The sequence below is a fragment of the Melitaea cinxia genome, chromosome 19 (genome assembly GCF_905220565.1).
Source record: "Melitaea cinxia chromosome 19, ilMelCinx1.1, whole genome shotgun sequence".
Classification (NCBI taxonomy): domain Eukaryota; kingdom Metazoa; phylum Arthropoda; class Insecta; order Lepidoptera; family Nymphalidae; genus Melitaea; species Melitaea cinxia.
Window position 1 is genome coordinate 10959347 of NC_059412.1, and position 21523 is coordinate 10980869.

The 21523-nt window shown below is 33.8% G+C and overlaps 1 protein-coding gene and 1 long non-coding RNA gene across 3 annotated transcripts; one reads left to right on the plus strand and one right to left on the minus strand.

The window, feature by feature from the left end:
* Positions 1-653: 653 nt before the first annotated feature.
* Positions 654-10841, minus strand: LOC123662749 (protein FAM114A2). The gene is made up of 11 exons (XM_045597548.1): positions 10493-10841; positions 8771-9028; positions 8383-8538; positions 7127-7337; positions 6487-6735; positions 5894-6019; positions 4488-4635; positions 3251-3442; positions 2500-2623; positions 1751-1836; positions 654-1027 (listed from the first exon to the last, which is right to left on the minus strand). The coding sequence occupies exons 1-10, from the start codon at positions 10703-10705 to the stop codon at positions 1762-1764; spliced, it is 1752 nt and encodes a 583-aa protein (XP_045453504.1). The 5' UTR covers positions 10706-10841; the 3' UTR covers positions 654-1027; positions 1751-1761.
* A 277-nt stretch (positions 10842-11118) lies between these two features.
* LOC123662668 lies at positions 11119-11739 on the plus strand. Of its 2 annotated transcripts, none has more exons than XR_006744540.1 (2): positions 11119-11291; positions 11625-11739. It is a non-coding gene; the product is annotated as an uncharacterized LOC123662668 (long non-coding RNA). The 2 variants fall into 2 exon arrangements; XR_006744539.1 differs by having other exon boundaries at positions 11661-11739.
* Positions 11740-21523: the final 9784 nt, after the last annotated feature.

Here is a 21523-nt window from a genome sequence, read left to right on the forward strand (position 1 = left end):
GTCTTCGGTGCCACAAAGCCAGCCCTGCGGTCACCAACCCGCCTGCCCAGCGTGGTGACTATGGGCAAAACACATGAGTTCATGTTATTTTTGGCGTAAACTTGTGGAGGCCTATGTCCAGCAGTGGACTGTATAGGCTGTAATGAACGATGAAGTGATTTACTAAAAATCCTAAAATATTATTAAATTAATTACAAGGAATCTCTATGACAATTTCAAGAGCTCAAAAATCTACTCATTTAATGGGTGGGGTAAGTTTCAATTCTTAGAAATGTTATATTCTTTGTCTAAAAATACGTGCTTACCTACAAAATTTCAACTTGGAAGTACCCTGAAAATTTTGAGTATACTTGGCGAGTGACGTGAGTGAGCCAATGACGAAATCAGGGGTTTTAGATATCAATAAAATATTCTTTAAAGCATAAAAGCTACGCAAGTGAAAATGTTGTTTGTCTAGAATAATCATAGACCAAGTTACGAGAGTAAAAAAAAAAAAAACGACGCAGACCTTTTTTTGTTTTTGATTTATTATTTTTTAATTTGATTCTTTACAAATGTAATAAAAAAGGGTTATCGAATAAATAAAATCATAGTGTAACAATTTATTGTCATTTTGAACATCGAGCACATAAATTACACAAAAACAATAATATATTAAAATATATTTATACTTCTATAATAACAAATTATTAGCTATCACTTGTATTCACGTTAATAAAATAGTAACTCATGCCACACCATTTGACTAAGATCATCAACTGGTCCGTATTAACAGAATGTTCTATTTTACTACGATTTATTTGGTCAAGGGACGTGACGAAGCTGAGTGACAACGATGAGTCACTATTTTCTTAACGCGAATATACTATAGATCCAAATTAAGTAATGGCATTATTTACCTAACTATAAAGTATCAAAAAGATTGTCTATTAAAAGAAGATGGATATTTGTACCAACTAATTAAAAATATAATGTGCTTAATATAAACATTTATTACAATTTTATCACAAAAAACATAAACCTATTTTTTAATACAGTTGCTCAAAAAGTGGCGTATTGCAGGGACGTATAGCGTTCGGGATGTGGGCTATTACATACTCGTGCTTTTTTTTTTACCTTTCCCGAACTCGTGCGTTCTCTTTCCCAAGTGTCAAAATAATGTCCATTAAAAAGAAAACCCAACCATGAAGTTTTTACAAAAAAAAAAAAATCATAGAAGTTTTTATGATTCATGCAAATACGTATATTTCTTAAAAGAAGCTACTAATTTGTTTCAATATCAGATTTAATGATTTGATTGAATGAGTTTGGTTAGGTTTCATTTCATTTCATCTCATTAAATCTTATTTTCATTTCATATCAATAAAAAACTTCTACTGAAGACTTGGCTGTATGGGCATAGTTCCCTTTGCCTACCAGAATGGGTGAAGAAAAAAAAAACTCTGCTTAAATTCTACGGTTGACGCCATTTTTCAGAAATTTTCTTTGCGAGTTTAGTTGTTTGTTACACAAAATGAGTAATTTTGACACTAGTTTTTTTGAAGTAGTTTATTGTGTCTTTATTATTTTATTAAATTGCTTCATTTTTTCGCAACTGTATTAAAAATAGCCGTTCAGTACACGTGCGGAACCGTCATTGCAATTGTTCCGACTGTCAACCCTCGCCTTCGGCTGCGCTTCGGCTCGGGTAGACATTTGTCGGAACTCTTTGCAATGTCAGCCTTTCCACACTTGTAATGAAATATACTATATTTATTCTTTTTAAACAGCACCAATTTGTATGATCGGTAACGTCAACTGGAATGCATTTTCTATGTATTTGGAACTGTTGCCGGCCTGAAACAAAAATCGTATTTTATTTACATAATTATATATAATTAGCTGACCCAGAAAATTTGTTCTGCTGTATGGATACGGACACAATTATCATCTAATATAAAAAAATATCCTACGACCGACTATCAGATCTACCATCATCATTACTTTAGCCTACCGCAGTCCACTGCTGGACATAGGCTATTAATTAATTAACATTAATAATGAAAAACACTCAATAATGAGAAACAATTATTTATGCAAATACAAAATATACTATGAGTGGGGAGTCTGGAATTCTTATGATCTGATCCTGTAGGAATCTATACTAATAGCTGAATACTTTTTTTTTTTTAAACGCGCTAATCTCAGAAAGTACTGAAACTTATTTTTGTGTTGGATAGCCCATTTACCAATGCAGGCTATAGGCTATTTTTGCCTCAAATTAATGCGTATGAAACCGCGAGGCGTAGCTAGTAATGAGGTAAAAATAAGCTGTGTGTTGTTTTTTCAGCTATCTAGGTACCGAGTTTCATTAAAATTAGTTCAATAATTTTTGCGTTAAAGAGTGACAAGCATCCATCTATCCATCTTTACAAACTCTCTCATTTATAATATTAATTAGCAAATAGGGCTTTAGATAATTTTGTTAGATCGAGAAATAAAAATATTTTAGTTTCTTACCTCTAAGAACACATTTGTGATGTAATTATTGACTTGCTCCTTGTCCTCAGAGGATTGACCGCCGAGCTTCTCTGTGAACTGAGTCGCTAATTCACTAATGTGTTTTGTTAGAACTACCGTCATTCTGAAATAAAAAGACGTATGCTTTAGACCATAAACTGAAGTAAAACTTATGAAACGTAACTCTCTCCCTTTCTATCTGCACTAACTTATATCTCCCTCTCAGCTTCCGTTCGCCTCGCCCGATCACACTTCTCGTAACTCTCTCATCACACATACACCAGCTTAATCCCCAAGTTAAGCGTGCATAAAAAAGTTTTACTTCAAAAAAACATACTCGCGCAATAATTTCCTAGAAAATTGAAAGCTACATGTGTGAGAAATCGTGTACAGATCAACCGATTTGGCTGATTCTGAGCTGAAATTCAGACTACGACAAATAAAAACAATATTGCATAGCATTTTAAAATTGAACATTCGCATCGAGTGACAGACAACACTACACCGCTTGAGATAAAGACATGGAATTAATCTATTAAAAACTGGTTCCCATACATACTTGTGTTTGCTAGCAAATTTTGAAAAACTTACAAGGCAAATATCCAGACAAGAAAAAATATATAATATTTGACATTATCGGGGATTAAATGCACTTTTAGAATAAATTGTGGCCATAACGCTAACCCTTCAGTACATGTATTGGGCAGTGAATACAAGGAAACAATAAAAAAAAAAACATAATAATACTTACTGAGTAAGAGCATCGGCTTCATCAGCAGTGGACCGTCTATTCTTTACAAGTAACATTTCAGCGGTCTTATGATACAGTTCCATAGATAATGCAGTTGTTTGTGCGAGACCACTGACGGCTTTTTTATATATTGCTTTTACATTTGTATCTGAATCTGTCGTTTCCAGCCATGTTAGTATTTCTGTATATTGTCTGAAATAAGTGATTTTTTTAAAAATATTTTAAAGTTTTTTTGTTTTATGATTGATTATAAGATGTGTGGCAATGTAACTTTCAAAATGGGACATGACAAGTCTCAAGCACCAGTTTTTGATTAAAAAATAATCATCAAAATCGATTTTGAAATCGGTTTAAAAAAGGAAGTGCTCTCAATTCAACTGATTTTATATGTGAGTTACTGCACAACGTCTTATTACACAAAAAAAAAAACGAGTGTCCTTTAGACCATATGACTGAAGTTAACCTTTTTTTTTTTTTTACGTGGGGAAAATCCATCATGTATACCCTCCAGAGGGTTATGTCAGACTCCTACTGACTAAAAACCACCACGTGTGAGCAGTCGTCCGCCTGGGTGGGGCGAGATGGGGTCGCGTTAGCATTCGCCATCTCACCCCGGGACTGAAGTTAACCTTCCTTAGCTCTATCTTACTTATATCTCCTTTTCAACTTCCTCGCCCGATCACACTTTTCGTGACGCTCACACATTCACTAGCTTATTCCCCGCTTAAGTCACATAAGATTAATTATTACATAAATTAATTACATAAATAAATTTATTTTACATTAAGTACATAAAGAAGTTTTACTTCAAAAATCAAAGACGTATTAATTATCTATTTTGAGTACATACTAAAAATAATAAGTTATTAGTATGTCGTTCCCGGTTGTTATCATATACACCTCATAGCGATCGTTACTCATAGTAGGGATCTAGGGAATATATCGCTAACCCATAGCGGGCCAGAGTTGCGGATTAAGCCACGATCTGTGCCCTACATGGAGAACGAGGCCTATGCCCAGCAGTAGGATGTTACTGGCTGCCGGGGCACGATGGCGAATGCTAGCGCGACCCCATCTCACCCCACCCAAGAGGACGACTGCTCACACGTGGTGGTTTTTAGTCAGTAGGAGTCTGACATAACCCTCTGGCACCCCGCGCTGGAGGGTATCCATGATACCCACATAAAAAAAAGGATGTTGCTGGCTGAATCGATCGATATTCTTAGTACTAACTCACTTTATCAAAGGTTGAAACTGTAACTTAATCCCGATGTCTCGTGTAGCTCGCTGCAACCTTTCATGTAAAACATCGGGTTTCGACGTGTCTTCTGATATTTGTTCCTCATCTTCATCATCATCTTCTTCTTCGGGCATTTCACAGAGTTCTGGAGATTTTTTTTTTTAAATCTTTATTTTTTTGTTTGTTTTTACATTGAGTGTCATTTGTCAGTTCTATTATATCCTTAATAATAATTTAAAAGAACATAAGAGGATAAAGTAATAAAAATATATGACAGAGCATTTAATTTTTAATTTTTATAATTTGTACTTCCATAATATAAAAATGAGTCGCTAAATGTGTTGCTAAGCGCAAAACGCGAGAACGGTTGGACCGATTTCGCTAATTCTTTTTTTTAAATATTCCTTGAATTACGAGGATGGTTGTTACGGAGAGAAAAATTCTAAAAACAAAAATTAAATTTCCTGAAAAAGTCTAAAAACAACACTTTTCTATACTCCCATACAAAAGATTTGTGATAATACTTAAAAGTCACTGTTAGGCGATACGAAGTTCGCCGGGTCAGCTAGTTTAATATAAAATTTAAAGATAAAACCTTAATGACAATTGTACAGTATATATAATATTCATAAAGAAAGGTACAAAGTTCTTTATTTATTGGGGACGAAGAACATTCTTATTTGTGAATTATATATCTACTAGTAATATAATATAGATTTTTTCTAAGACGAGAAAAAATCTATATTCTTATAACATATACACACGGTCGTCTGTTCTTATGGTAAGCAACTTAATACTAAAGAGTAATATAGAAATAATACATATATGTATATAAATAAATACAAAAAAAAAACACCCAGACTCCGGCGGGAATTGTACCACAAGAGCCCACGGAGAAGCGCCACTTCAAACTGTGGCAGTGGGCTAGTCATACAATTATATATCACAGATAATCCCGTGCTTAAGTAAAAGGTAGTTTATTAACTTGTATTGTAAAATTTTGGCGTTATCCTACGTTTCCCTTCTTATTAAAATTGTAACCTATATTACTATTATAATACCATATATTTAGTTCGAATAAATTCAAAACTTAGAAAAAAAAATCTCAGATTTTGGTATATTTTACTGCCTTTTATCTAAGCACAGCAGTATAGATAAGTAATAAATTTGAACTGAACATTGCAGCTAAATAATACTGTTCTCAAGTATTGTTGTGTTCCTGTTGGTGAGTAAGGGGACCAGAGCTCCTGGGGAGATTAGGGTGTAGGGTCGGCAGCGCGCTTGCGATGCTTCTGATGTTACAGGCGTCTATACTACGGCTATGGTGCACGTTTACCACCAGGTGGACTGTACACATGTTTGCAGACCTAGTTATATATAAAATAAAACTAGTGGTTACTAACCAGCAACCTGTTGCAGAGTCTCCTTGATGTCGCTTTTCTTGTCGGGTGAAGCACTGCGCAGACGCTCTTCGATGCGCATGCGCAACTGCTTTGACAACATCTCTAGCGCCTCCAGATGTACTAACCCTGTGGGGGTATGGGACACATTTCGATAAAACTACCCTACTTACTATGTAGGGGTTCTGAATAAAGTACGTTCGTTATCATAGGGGCGAGGGGGGAGACTTAGCGTGACGGGATGTGATAATAAGAGTGGGGGTCGAAGAAAATATGATATGTCAATATAATATGGGGAGGGGGGAATGTGACATTTCACAGTACATTCATTTTTTTTTTCGTAAATTGACAGTTCTTAGCTTTATCATGACGATTTAAAGTCATTCTCACGTACTTAAGAGCCCTCTTTATTATTATCTATTATATATGATTATTTACATAAATATTCATGTACATTCGAAATAAACAAAATCTAACTAAAAGCTAAAGCAAAAACTAAGATCTGATCTATTTAATCAACTTATTTTCACACTCGTACTTCTAATATCACTTGAAATGTAGCTTAAGAAAACTTATACAAAAAAAAAATCACATACCCTCAAAATCATCAAACAGTGTTTCGTAATGAACTTCCTTTGCTTCCCTCTTCGCTTCCCTCATGAGATCCTCTTCATCAGCTTTAGCCTTTGCTTCTCTTAGAACCTGTGATAGCACGGGCTTATCTGTATCTAGACCTAACAAAGCCTTTTTCTTAGCTAAACCTGGATCGCCATCTTGAAGGACCTCCATAGTTTTTTTACCTATAGTTTCTAAAGTGTCGAGACCACCGGCTATTACTTTCGTACCTATGATTTGAAATTTTATTTTAATTAGTAAAAATAAATGTTAAATTTTTATTCACTTGGCTTCAAAATTTAGTAGATAACTATGATAACATATGGAATTAGAATTTCCAAATCAAACACTACACAATTTTTATAATTCTTAAATAAGACATAATACATTTTATGTGTGTTTTAATTTAATTTGTGATAGGCAGTTCGGGCTGTTGATTTTGATCTTCCATATTGACTAAGAAAATACAAAGAATTTCTGTCAAGCTGTATGTATTATAGAATTATATTTTCTTAACATTTTTTTTGCAGTCTAGAATTTTAAACCAATTTTTGTTTTGGAAATTCTACTAGCCTTAAAACTCTATATTTTTCAACTATAAAACAAATAAACTTAACATACCAGTAGTTTCAACAAACTTGGTGACACCAGACAGCAAGCTGCCGAGTTGAAAGGAACTGTCATAACCACTCTGTTCCAATTTCTTATCTCCACTCTCTATAGGTTTACTTTCAGTGCTACTTGGATTATTTTCATTACTTTTAGCAGATTTTCTTGCAAGCTCTTCAGGATCTGGAGCACCAATGCCTGTTTCGAGAACTGTTGATATGCCCTGGAAATTTATTACCAATAAGTTAATGATTTACATACTAGACATTACATAGACTTTTTGGTTCATAATATTAGTACACAACCGCTCGGATGTAGTGGTGCGAGTTGTCGCCTAAAAAACCGACGAGTTTCAGGTTGGATTCCTGTACGGGATGGATTTGTCCAAATATTTCTTTCCGATTTGCATGTCTGTACTTGTGGGTCTCCCCACTGTGCCTTGGAGAGCATGTTAAGCCGTCGATCCCGGTTGCTATCATAAATACTTGATAACGATCGTTACTCATGGTATGTATTGTATTGTATCGTTGTGGGCTCGGTTTTCCGCATTTAGACTCAAAGGTGGTCCGTTATGCGTGACGTTACTCATAGTAGGGAACATAATTATATCTGCCAATGCAATGTAGCAGTGTGGTCGATTAAGCTCCAATCCTTCTTCTACATGGAGAAAGAGGCCTATGCCCAGCTGGGGAATGTTACAGGCTGTATATAACAAACAATAAATCCCGGCTTTGAAATACTAATATACCAGTACATAGACAATTTTAAAGTTAAGTTAATAAATAAAACTAACGGAATTAACTTAAAGGAAAGGCCATAAAACTAATAAGGAAAGGCCACTTGTCATCATCAATTTTGTTGAAATTTATATAATATGCAGAACTTAGTTATAAATAAAAGTACCTGAAGTGGGAATTAAAAATAGCCAAGGTTTAGAAAATAGTACTTTTTTAAACACAACTATGGTAAAGTAAGTAACAGTTATTTCAACTCATTTGCTAAAAAGAAGTTAGCGTAATGTAATGGCACAAACTCGGGATAATAAAGGGATGATCACAGGTTCGTTGACTGACTACTTAACTGATTTTAATCAAATTTGGACACCGTGTGCAGTTTGATCCAACTTGAAGGATAGGCTATATTTTATCTTGATATATGTAATTATTATCGGAATCGGAAGTTCGCCAGGTCAGCTAGTATGATATAAATTTTAGAGAATTTGGGGATATACAAGTAGTAGTCTCTTCTCTTGTCTTTCTCTATCTTACCTGTGACACTTGTGTTGTTATTGTGCTGATACCAGCAGTAGCGGTACTGAGAATGGAATCCATTCCCCAACCCCAACCCCAGCCATCATTCTTAGGCTGTGAGGGATGTTCTTTTGACGTTTGTTGAGGATTCTTTAACGGTTGGGATTTTGCCTCCTAAAATTTTTATAACTGAACATTAATGTAAGTGAGAGGTTTTTTAGGAAATGCTTAAAAAATACTGAACTCTGTTGTTCATTACAGCCATTTGCAGTTAAATCTAAAGATAAATTAAGTTCATAAAACATTTTAAATTTAACAAATTTTATGGCTATAAAAAAAAAAAATATTTAAACATTTTTAGAATCAAAATGATTTGGTATTTTTTTGTTAATAATATATGAAATACCTGAATTTTGTCATTATTATCATTATCTCCCCAATCATCAAAATCATCCCAGCCAGATTGGGTTTCATTTGTATTATTTTTTGACTCAGGCTTTACAGCAGATGATGTTTTCTCAGGAACTGTTTGACTTGTTTTGACATCTTCTTCCTCTATGTCAAAATCATCCCAACCGTCTCCTGTGTTATCCTTAAAATTATTTAAAAAATAAAGTGTTAATATAAGCATAATGTATGTGACAAAATGATGTGAAAGCCAGCCCTGCGGTCACCAACCTGCCTGCCCAGCGTGGTGACTATGGGCAACACACGAGTTCACGCCATGTTTGGCGCGAATTTGTGTAGGCCTATGATAGAACTTAGGTGGTATTAAATAATGTATTTGTATTTTTGTTGCTATATGTGGTGACTGTGGGCAAAACACATGAGTTCACGCTATTTTTGGCACCAACATGTTGAGACCTATGTCCAGCAGTGGACTGTATTAGGCTGAAATGATTTTCTTTGCTATTTTTATTTTGTGTTTAAAACTTTTAAATAAATTTTAGAGAAGATTATTTATAACTATATAACCCAAGACTTCAGATTTAAGAAAATTATATCTAATACGAACAAGACAATACACGCAAGGCTTATATTTATAATTTGTAATTTATTTATTTATTTCTTTGTACAAAAATCCACAGCTATATTTTATGTTTCTTAAATCAATACTGAGCATCCGAACAAAAGCCGATTTTGGATTTTACGTTATTTAAATGACACAGTTAAGGTAGACAAAGTTGAGTTGAGGTAGTAAAACACAGTTACAATAAAAATGAGAAATATATAAAATGTAAAATATCCATGGTCAATAATGTGTAGATGTGTATGTGCAATTTTGTGAGTGTGTATGCCTGTGTATTTGTATGTAAGTGGGTGTGGATAAGTGACTGTGTAGATTATTCATACGTGCTAGCAAGTTTCTCTATTACAGCCCTTTTAACGGAACTTCTAGATGTGAAAAAAACAACTTGTTATACTGTCGTGGCCGTCGACATCTTATTGAATTCCTGTTATAGTTTGAGCTACAAAGGAGAACATGCAAGAGATTTGTGTGCCTGGTACGTCTGCTAGGAGTGTAAAACTGTAAAATATCTGATGTTAACTGAATGCAATCAATAGAATTAGAACAGATGTCAAGTAATAACATCATATCCGCTATGTTACGGCGATCTTCGATTATGAGCAGTATATTATTAAGTCAAGTTACAATTTTAATAAAATCTAACTCTATATTTGTAATAAATATGTTAAAATTTATAACAACTTTTGGCTACGCTTTGGAATAAGAACTGTCATTTTGAAGTTAAATAGGTAAGGGTTATTTTTTTTTTGTAACGAAACTATGCCGATAAACGGACAAATTTTGAGCTTAGATAATTCGACGGTTCTTAATCTAAAGCCTTACCAAATTTTTTAAACATACCTATTTTAATGATTTCATTATTATTTTGGGATATTAAAGAAATTTCTTAGGTTTTATGTTGGCAGTTGTAGCAATTAGATCACTCAAAACTTTAGGCTCTAGCAACATAAGTTTTAGTTCTTTAACTAAATTGAAACATGAATTTTAACTTAAGTGCAGGAAACTAGCGAATTTCATTTTTAACAACATTTTTTTAAGAAAACGACGTTTGTTTTACTAAATTATTATTATTTTTTTTTTATAAATAGGGAACGATTATTTGAGTATTTTATAGCAAACCTGTTTATTGCATAAAGTCGTTGCTTCTTTTAATTTTGTTGAAAGTTGGTCTTGAAATTTTTGAGGTTCATGGTCTGATTCCAAATTATCACTGTAATTTGAGGAGGATAACCGCTTCTTTCGTTCCTTTTTCTTAGGACTGCTGTGACCTTCATCTGCACTTTCAAAGTCGTCACTATCACTAGAAGGCATTTTTCAAAAAAACGTAAAAATAATTTAATCCAAAACTTGCCCTATGTCTACGTTTACGCTCTTGACAGAACGACGTTACGTTTTTACGTTATCTAAAGAACAATAAGTGACATGCTCGTTAAACGTCAAAATAGTATTTTTTGGTTTGCTTTTTAATTGATTTGAAATAATAATTTTGAATATCAATTGGAGAAGATAATATAATTATTGCTTATATTTAGTACTTTTTTTATTTATTTTTGCCCTAAATCAATAATTTATGTCAACACAAAAAATAACTTATAACTTAGACACGAAACGCATCGTCATCTATTAACGTGTATTGGAACGTATAAATTTTGTTTCAAATCAATTTCAAATTTTCGAATACGAATTTAAATTGACGTTAGGAAAAAATTTAAGTTTTTAGTTCAGTAAAGGAAAAGTGGTCTATTGTTTAATTACTTTAAAAAACTACGTACTGATACGATACCTTTGTAATATGATGTATATTTTATTTAAATTTAGGTTGTAGTTTCATGATTTTCTCAATGAAATAAATATGGAGGAGTCATATTCGTGCGATAATGGAGGAAATAGCTAATAGGTATAATTACCTACTGTATTTATACTGTTTTCTAATATTTACGCGAATTTCGCTCATTATAATTAAACAACTTTTTCGGGTTTTACCACGGTAAATCCGAAAATGGTCCTCCCGGGACCATGGTTGTTTTAAAATATTCGAAACGTCGGTCATATAAAAAACTGAATAAACCGCGATAAAATTCGAAAAATTTGTTGCATTCTAATTACTTTATTAAATTGAACATAAATAGTTTTAGTAGCATGGTTTTAAAACTTATTTTTTTCTGCTATATTGCTTTAGTATATATCGTAGTAGTTATATATATGTAAATTGCTTAAATTTTTTTTTCAGATGTAAGTATAGTTTTTACTTTTTTTCAAATTACAGGTGAAAAGTGATTGAAACTCATTATTATTGATAAAATATCTATAAGAGTTATCTGAAATAAATTTACTTATCTGGTTAATAACTTTTTATTTAGCTTATTAGTTTTTTTCTTTGTTTTATGTATATTTATAGACTTATTGCATAATTACGTACATGTGTGAATTCATGATGTAAGTAAAAAAAAAAAACTCATCTTTCATTAGAAACATATTGAATTGAGCTGTTAATATAATATTTATTTTTTATACTAGGGGGAGATAAGAAAATATTATTGAACTATTAAACAAAAATTTTTATCTATTCGAAATGAAAATCTTTTTGCTTGTATCTACTTGGCACATAAGTCAAATAAGTAGAATAATGTATATTATAATGTACCTATATAAAATTTACATAATGTATATTTTCATATTTCGTTAATGTTATGCGTAATTTAATTCATATTTACATTCTAACTAGGTTTGTATTTGCCACTTATATAATGTAATTTGCAAAAATAGTTGTATAATTAGTAAAATTCAACGATTCATATCTCAATATATTAGCGTTTATTTTGCAATGTGTCATTTAAATTATTAGCTCTGTACATACCTAATAATAAATGGCAGAGCCCTGAAAGTTTAATATATTCTGTTATATACCAACGTCATCTAATTCAGGCTGTAACAGCAACAGATCGAATGAATGCAAATGCAAATTGACTTCACAAACTCGACGACGACGGTTCTAAAGTATCACGATCTAATATAGTCAGATACGTAGGTATCTGTAATGTATGTATGTCTACATATGCTTTGGAATGCGCGCCGTACCCATACAGCTATAAGTAGGTACGTACAGAGGAATCGTAAATAGATTGAATGGATATGTACCTACTTACTTTTTGCCTACTTGTATGTTTATTTTGCAATATTGCGGCATACAAAGCTTACTCAGTAGGTAGAAAATGATCGGTGTGAATGCCAGGGCATCCCATGTAATGTAAACATTGTGGTCTGAAGGAATGCATTTAGACAGTAGGTGCTTGAGGATATTATCATGAACGGTGATAACGTGGCGGCGAGTCCGCGCGCCTCAGTTAGCGACGCGGGTTCGCGTTGAGCGGTCGCATGTAGCGTTAGAGTCGGTCGAGTGACGTGCGGGATTCTTGGTTCGCGTTCGCGTACGCGCCGCATTCCATCGTGGGGGCCCTTCGTTGCCATTGGCCGATCCCGCGTGACGTCACTCCTCGTAATGAGGTATTCAACATGGCCGTGTAGCTAGTTCGCGAGTGTGCTTCGTTATTCGTTTGAATGGATTTAATCAGTGAAATATGCCAAGGAGACGAAACGGTGAGATACCCTTGCCCGACGGATGGGATTATGCGAGGGACTTTGATGGAAAATTATATTTCATCGACCACAACAGTAGAAAAACGACGTGGATCGACCCGCGAGACAGGTAAGTTTTCCGAAGAGAAGTGTTAACCCGTAAGAGCCCCCATGTCAAAACTTCACATTCCATTGCGATTTTTAGTGTTTTCTGATTGAATTAACGAACTGTGAACTGTGCGTTTAAAAGTGCATGTTATATACTTCGTTATGAGAGTGATACAAAAAGTAAACATATTTCTAAAATAGAATAAATCGTGAAAAACAAACTATTCTCGCCGCGATGCTGTCGCTACCTATCGGAAATTATGTGCAACTGCCTCGATTTCACACGACATTCCACAATTGACTAACAACAAATGACCTAAACACAAATTATGGTTATCATTTTGTTATCCTTTGGTATGCGAGTCGTGCTAGGTTTGTCTCGTTCTAGTAAGGGGTCTGATTATTTAGTGAGCGGCGATGAAACGCAAATAATGAGGCCAAACAACTGGTTCATAGTAATGTTAGGCACTGAACTGGCGCAGAAATAATTCGATCAAGCATTTGTATTGAGCATTAATGTGGGCATGTTGTCTTGATGGTTTGCTCGACTGTTTCGTAAGGTGTGTGTACGTAGAGCGCGATGCGTGGAGAGCGCGGTGGGAGACTGTATGCAATGCATAGGCAAGTTGTGCGGTGTGAATGACAGGCCGTAGAATGTGGCCCGGGCCTGCGGCGATGGTCGCGCCTTTCTAAAGCGGCGCACAGCCCCCCTCGCACCCCGCGCATTGCCGCTCTACCATCGTACCACCTCATCCAAGTGCAGGTGCTCCACAACACATCCCTATTAAATACCGATCATGTCTAGCCGTATCTATTTAACATAGTTAAAGTGGCACCTGCAATATTGTCTTAAAAAGTTGACATTAAAATACCACCTGCTGTTTAAAATGCGTTTATGTCACTGCTAAAACGTTTTGATGAATTGATAACAATGGAAAAATAGCTATAAATTGTACTGACATGTTGTCGTCACGAGGTTAAGCATTTATAACCAGCATTACGGTAAATTGTAGAGTGTATACGTCAAATGAATGTAATGCTCAAGACTCGTCAATAAATGACTAGAGAATCCAATAGCTACAGATAAAAAAATTTGAATAAAATTGGGGCATAAAAATGTTTGTTATTCTAAATTTCGTTTGTTTAGAATCGTTTTTTTTAACAACCTAAATTGACACACATGACAGTTGTAAATGCTTGTACGACTGCAGATTTAATTGAATAATCCGAAGAAGTCACATTCTGGAGATCTGGTTCTAGTGCATTGACGCCACGATAAAATTGAAAACTGAAACAGGAAACATAAAGGTCTAATTTTATTACACCTTAGTAAATGATAATTTCAGTACTGTTATCACATATACCAACATTATTAGAGATTCATGAATTCTTAAATGTATTTTTGTTTTATGTAAATGTTTCAATATATTTTATACTGCAGTAGCTAACATTTATATGGTACCACTACTACCATCTACTGTAAAACGCACACAATAATTCGAGTCACTAAGCCAATTTATTAATGCTAAAAATAACTGCCATGTCTCCAGCGCATTTGACGATATTAACCATTTAAGAGAACTTAAACATAAAAGTGCTAATTATGAAAGAGTTAAGGCGAAAAATGCACCCAGACTTTTCGTGTTCATAATATTATTAATGTTAAATAATATACTACAATAAATAATCTTTAATGCATTTGTTATTAGACTTAAAGTGTAAATAACTATTTTACGGTTTAGTGGGTAATATAAACGACACTAGAATAGGCTTGTTATAAGCTAAAACAAAAACACGAACGTTCAACAGCTACCCATTTAAATTGAAAAACTGTTCATTGTCTTGTTAAGCTAGGAAACGGGGGAAGACAATGATACTGTCGATTTACAACCCAGTGGGAATGTGTACGTGATGTTTGCGTTCTATTATTTTAATTATATCACTCGAGTATGTTTTCACTCAGTACTTTGTTCAATTCGCACACTCGCAAAAAACATTAATGCATATATCTATGGTACGAGTGAAATTCACTGTGAATGCCTATGCGTACCCTCAGTACATTATAACATGTGGGAATCACAGTCCTTACGTCGATGGAATGTATCAATAAAAATTTGCATATTTACGAGCCATAAGATTTGCTTACTTAATATTTATTAGTAATCCACTTGAGTTTTAATTTGATGAACTAATACATCGGTTATGACAGAATTAGCAACTCGTCTCTGGACTGATTCATATATTATAAGTATTATTTATTGTAATGTAGAGCTGTCTTGAAGATTGTGTAACCCAAGTATGTGTAAAGCATCTTGTGGGCACTTCCCACGCACCACGCGCGCCTTCAACCGTAACGCTAAAGGGGCTGGGCGTTTTACAGCGTTACTTGACTGTAATCAAATGGGAAACCTATCGCTTTTTGTATTTTAAAATTCTCACTTCTTAATTGTTGCATCAGTTATTATTTAATTAAATAACATACCGTAGAGTTATTCGTCTACTAATATTAATGTTGATGGATAGTGAGTAATGATTAGGTAAATAGTGAACGTTGAACAAATAATTGGTCCACAGGGCGCGGCGAGCGAATGCGATGTATAATGTACAGCAATGTTTACTTTACGCATTCCTCTCAGATAAAGATGTCCTTGGCGGTTTTTATTCAGACGAACATCAACTTCTTAGCTATAAGCGAAAATTTATTTTGATTTTTATGTTAATGAATGTATTGTCATTTGGTCTATACATCAGACCTTGGAATACCAAGAGGCAAAAAGTATCCTGATCAAAACATGGTATCAATCATGGTATAAAAATGTAATGTAATTATATTTTTATGGAAACTCGTGGGCTGAAGTTCAGATTATTGCTCAAAACGGTCTTAGTTCTGCATATGATTGGCTTCTTTCTCATACTCTTACATTAAATACATCAAAAACAAAATTTATAACTTTTTCTATTTCACCAAAATCACAACCCCAAACTCCTATCATATTAAAAGCTCACTCCTGTCACGCATACTCACAAATAGACACAGCATGCAAATGTCCTCTCATAGCCACCGTTGATAATATACGATACTTAGGTATATACATAGATAAAACTCTTAACTTTAAAACACACATTAATCTTCTTACAACTAAGGTCAGGAAACTAATTTATATTTTTAAAAACCTACGACATATTGCCAACTGTTATGTAATACGCACAGTCTATTATGCCTTATGTCAAACAATTATTACCTACTGCATTGCATGTTGGGGTGGCGTTGCTTCTTCCGCAATAAAACCGCTGGAAATAGCCCACAGAGCAATATTGAAGGTAGCCACATTTAAGCCTATTATTTACCCAACTACAGAACTTTACAAAACATGGAATGTTCTCAACGTCAGACAGCACTATATTTTACAGACTATTCTTATGCAACACAGAAAGACCCCCTTTATTCCGATCCGAAAACGACGAAAAGACAAGATATGTACTATCCCACAGTCGAATTATGCCTTCACAAAACGATTTAATTATTTTCTCGGGCCATATCTGTATAATAAACTAAATATAAAATTACCTATCTATTCCTTACCCTATGCAACTTGCAAAAGAACCGTCCGTTCCTTTCTTCTTTCTAAAACTTATGACGAAACTGAAGAACTCCTCAAACTGATTGCTTAATTCGGTCACCATGTAGTGCATCCACCAAATTTCCTGATAAAAGACATATCAGCATACTTGCACACACACAAACATACACACCAACACAAACATACACATATACCAACACACACTTACATACACGCACACACAAATACATATTGGTAACTCTTAGTTGAAATCATGCAGACATATCTGTTACAAAATTACTATTTTATTTCATTTTTTTTTTGTTTTTGTTTGTTTTTTGTTTTTTATTATTTCACTCTTAACCTACTTAATATTAAAATTATGTATGTTATCTTTTGTAGAATGTAATGTAACTTTATAATCTATTTATAATGTAACTTTGAACTCTGAACAACTCGTGACAAACTAATGAAAACTAAAAATTGTAGAATTCTTGGGAGGCAAATCTCTTCTCCTTAATACAGATAGCTCAGCTACCTAGCTAGGAGAAGTAGAGATCAAAATAGTAATTGCTTTCAAATTAAACCTAGAAACTGATTGTTCCTTTTTTGTCACTTGTTACTTGAATATGTTGTGTAAATACGGAAATAAATAAATAAAAATAAATAAATAAATAAATTAGGTTGATGATGATTGGTTGAATCTGTAAATATATTATTTTTATGATATTCGATGTATTTTAACACTAAATAAAAATTTATGACGTCCTTGTGTGTGTACGTATATAATTACGCATGTTTCAATATTATCTATGCAATTATACGATAACAACAACACAACTCCACTCCCGTTTCTAATCGAATAAAACATTCCTCTCTTATCTGTTGGTTCATATCCATTTTTATTTAACCGATTATATATATTCCTTAATATTTGTGTTACGTTTGTACTACACAATGATGTCGGAATATTTTTATTTACTATCGACCTTAAAGAAGTCCTATAAATTTACTAATTAATTGCGAAAAACTACGGCATTATGACGTCTGGGTTTTAAAGTTGGAATTTTTGGCACATATAGTTACAACGTTTCACCAAAACATGGATCTACGATAAATCTTAGAGCGATAGAGGCCATAAAACTTATTTACTTAATTTGCATAAGCTTAGAATGGTATAGGCCAAACAAACTTGGTCAAGTGAAGAATGTTGCCCATACCCGTTTCCTCTTTAAATTTAGATGTTTCGTCGTACATTTGACTATCGTCTTTAATATATTGTATTTAAAGTAAAAATTTCTGTAATAAGTTCTAAAAATGTCTAATAAAAATTAAAGTAATTTGTGCACTGGTGTCGAAAACGTTATTTTTGATTGGAAAGCAATTAACGAGATACTTAATTAGGTAAATCTCTAGTGGCTCATAGGAGATGTTTATATTTTTTGGAGCGTTGTAAAAAAAATTTTTTTTTTTGTAGCCTGTCTATAAAAGAACAATATGCTTAAAAAATCCCATGTTAGTAATTGATAGTGAATTAAGTTAAAGATGCCTGTAGTTTACTACAGTAGTAATATTTAGAATATAAATTTAAATTCGTGTTCCGTTGGTCTACGTTTTCTTCGAAATATAAAAATTTTGTTTTATTTGTGAGTCGCAAATCTGTAGGTCAATAATTATAATCTTAATACTAAGTTTTGAATAAATCATCGATGTATTTCAACGTGGGCGAAATATGCGACCATAACTGGATAACATTCTAATATCTACCTTGTTCCATAAATGTACCTCGGTATTTTAGATTGAAGTGTTAAAATTGTGTAGGTACTAAGATTGTAATCGTTTTGGTATGCAAACACCTGTACGATAAGATGATAGTGGTTCAGTCGGATTTTATTTTTAATATTTAATTACACTTACAAACAAGCTTACAATGTTCAGAGAATTTGCATATAATTGTTATAAAATTATTTGAAATGTCTTGACTTGATCAATACGTCTTTGGTAAAATTTTATTGGATTCTAAAACGTATGTGTACAGCGAATGATAGTATTTACAATGGAGACTGTCATTTTGTTAAACAATGGGCGCCAGGAATTTCGTACCTCAACATTCACTGTCGATTCGGTTCGATTGAATTGATGGATGCTCTTGTCTTGTTTTGTGTATGCTTAACAACTCTTTCCGGTTCCTACTGTTGCTCTAATAACATCGTCACATGAATGAAACTACTTAATACTGAACCTAATGTTTAACTTTCTATTGCTGAGAAAGTATCATTTGTCGAGCTATGATGGTGTGGATAAACATTGTTATCAGCTATTAGAGGCATTTGTGTTTGAACTTAAGGCCCCAGTTTTGAAAGGCGTAATATTTTAGTGCGGCTATAGTGTTGAATAGCATATCGCAGTATTAATTTCACTTGTCATATTAATGTCACCTGGCAATTGTTGCATTTGGGCAAGTTCAGGTGAGCAATTTTGTGAATATACGTAAATAGTAGAGTAATTTTAATATGTTTGAATCTATAATTGAATTTTTGATTGCCCTTTATGGAAGAATAATTATCAAATGTTAATGTAAGTATCTATAAGTACGATGATATATGGATCTATATAGCTATGTAGATTATCAAGCATGTCTATTATCTTTAAAAATGTTAAACCTGAAGTTAAACGATCGAAATCCAAAATCACGATCTTCTCAATATTATGTCGCATGCGTCCGCCATTGCCGGCGTGACAAAGTCGGCTGGAATGCATCGTGATTCAGACAGAAACCTTATATATTCGATGCAATGTTTATGTAATCTACTAGCCGGTCGACCGTCATTTTGCAGATAGCTTTTAATGTAAAACGTTACTAATTCAATTAATATCAAAATGGTAATGAGAACGTTAAAAGATATACGATTAATAAAACTCAGTGTGAGAAATTCATGCCGATCACAGATCGGCATAAAAATTATTTTTAAGTTTTGAGGACCCCAAGACAGGCCTGAGACCTTGGGAAACTAACGTGACGCGAGTTTCAAGTCAACGCCACACATTTGTTCTCACTTGACTTCGGAATGTAGTTTGTCAATGATCGAATCTCATCGATCTATGACGTCACAACACATTAGCTGCCATCGCGCATATACAATCGAGCGACATAACACACGACACGATGAAGCTTTCCAGCGATTGCTGGGTCAGTTTGGGGTATAAATCGGCAATCGGTCATGACGTAAGCCGTTAAGAATGTTTGTAACTGTGTGGTTACTTTAATGTACGCTTCGGTTCAAATTCGTATTTTTATAACCACCTATTTGATCATCCGGTTGGCATGCTTCGTCGAACTGCTTGCAACTTGTGTTAAATTTGATTATAACTGCGCTGTTCAGTTTGTGTCAGCAATTTGGAATGCGAGAGGAAATCACGTTGACCCTTCGAACGCTTCCTTTTTTAGAACGGAAAGTCTGTGATATTCCTGTCCCTGAGCTTTGTCTAGAGTGCTAGCAGAATACACATTAGCATTAATAAGCGCGTGACATCACATATTTAAAATTTACAATGTTAACAAAGGCGCTAAAATAATAAAATTGAAATAAGATTTTTCAGAAACCGAACGGTATGTGCATTAACTAAGCTATGCGGATTAAAATATTTCCCGGGCGATATTAATAGAATATAAGTAGGTGTGAGTGTCCGTCTGTCGGTCGTTCGATATGTGTGAGACAGCGTGGCACCGCCTCCGACCAGACGGGATCCAAGTTTGTCGTAATCCTGGATTTGGTAAGAGACGTTTAAAATTTTTGTGACGCAGAATGAGAGCTGCAATAACGTCTGAAATATATAAAAATACGTAATAAATACGCTTTTACGAATCTCATAATATATTCAAATTACTTTGTGATATGATATAGAATTACGGTTACTCAATTCGTGTCTATTTGTAGAATTATTTTGGTTTTGAAAACGTGTCGCGAAATGTTCATTTTTTATTTTGTGAGTTATAAAATATATAAAAATTCTTGGTGAAATAATCTAAAGCGGTTAGCAAGTTTTGCTTCTATTTGCGGATTGTAGCCGTACGTTGGCCTTCTTAGCATTATATTCAAAAGACTGAAAACTTTTACTAACAGAAGTAAACCTACATTTAGAAGTTTTATTGAATCCGTGGTTATGTTAATGCTAATATTAATGTTTCTATTTTTACTATTTGGTATTGCAAAATTCACTAAGCATACGGAATTCTGCTCCGTAATAATTTTTCAACAAATATGAACAGTATGTGTTTCATAGAAAATTTCTTAACAAAAAAAAACACTATAAAATTGATAAAAAGATATTTCTGACTGAGCTCAAATCGTTATATATTATTATTTTGTGTCATCATCTCATATTATTTATAACATACACATATTTTTAACTAAACATAATGTGAACGCCAAATTAAAATTTGAATAAATTATATACAAAATAAATATTAAAGCAGCAAAAAGCAAGTAAAATAATCACATTGAAACCGTTTGATTCATTCATTGTTTAAAATACATGACAAAATTTAACTTCGGCCGGCTAGAGCTGCTGTGTAGTATATACGCTAGTATAGCTACAGGAGTGTGTATGAAAATTTGTATGTGTGCGATTAGGGATTCCGTGACACGGGTCACAGTTTCCAAGAACGCGACTCGTCTTGATGTCCCGCTGACAGGACTGGTTTTGCCGTTCTACCACGACACAGCAACATTGTAAAATGCCACCGTCTCTTTCGCACCTATAAAAATTATTTGTCTATCTCTTTTTACGCGATGCAATGGATGCGCATACGCACGCGCCCTCTATACCCTCGCTCCGATAAGAGCACTCTGTAATGTAATGGACGCCGAGCTTTCGGTAGCTG

Excerpts from the sequence above, each read along its gene's own strand:
- LOC123662749 (XM_045597548.1), bottom strand. The coding sequence starts at position 10,705 with ATGCCTTCTAGTGATAGTGACGACTTTGAAAGTGCAGATGAAGGTCAC. Across the intron at positions 7,338-8,382 it reads TAACAACACAAGTGTCACAG|GGCATATCAACAGTTCTCGA; the intron begins GTAAGATAGAGA and ends ATAAATTTCCAG. Across the intron at positions 2,624-3,250 it reads GAAGCCGATGCTCTTACTCA|AATGACGGTAGTTCTAACAA; the intron begins GTAAGTATTATT and ends TTTTTATTTCAG.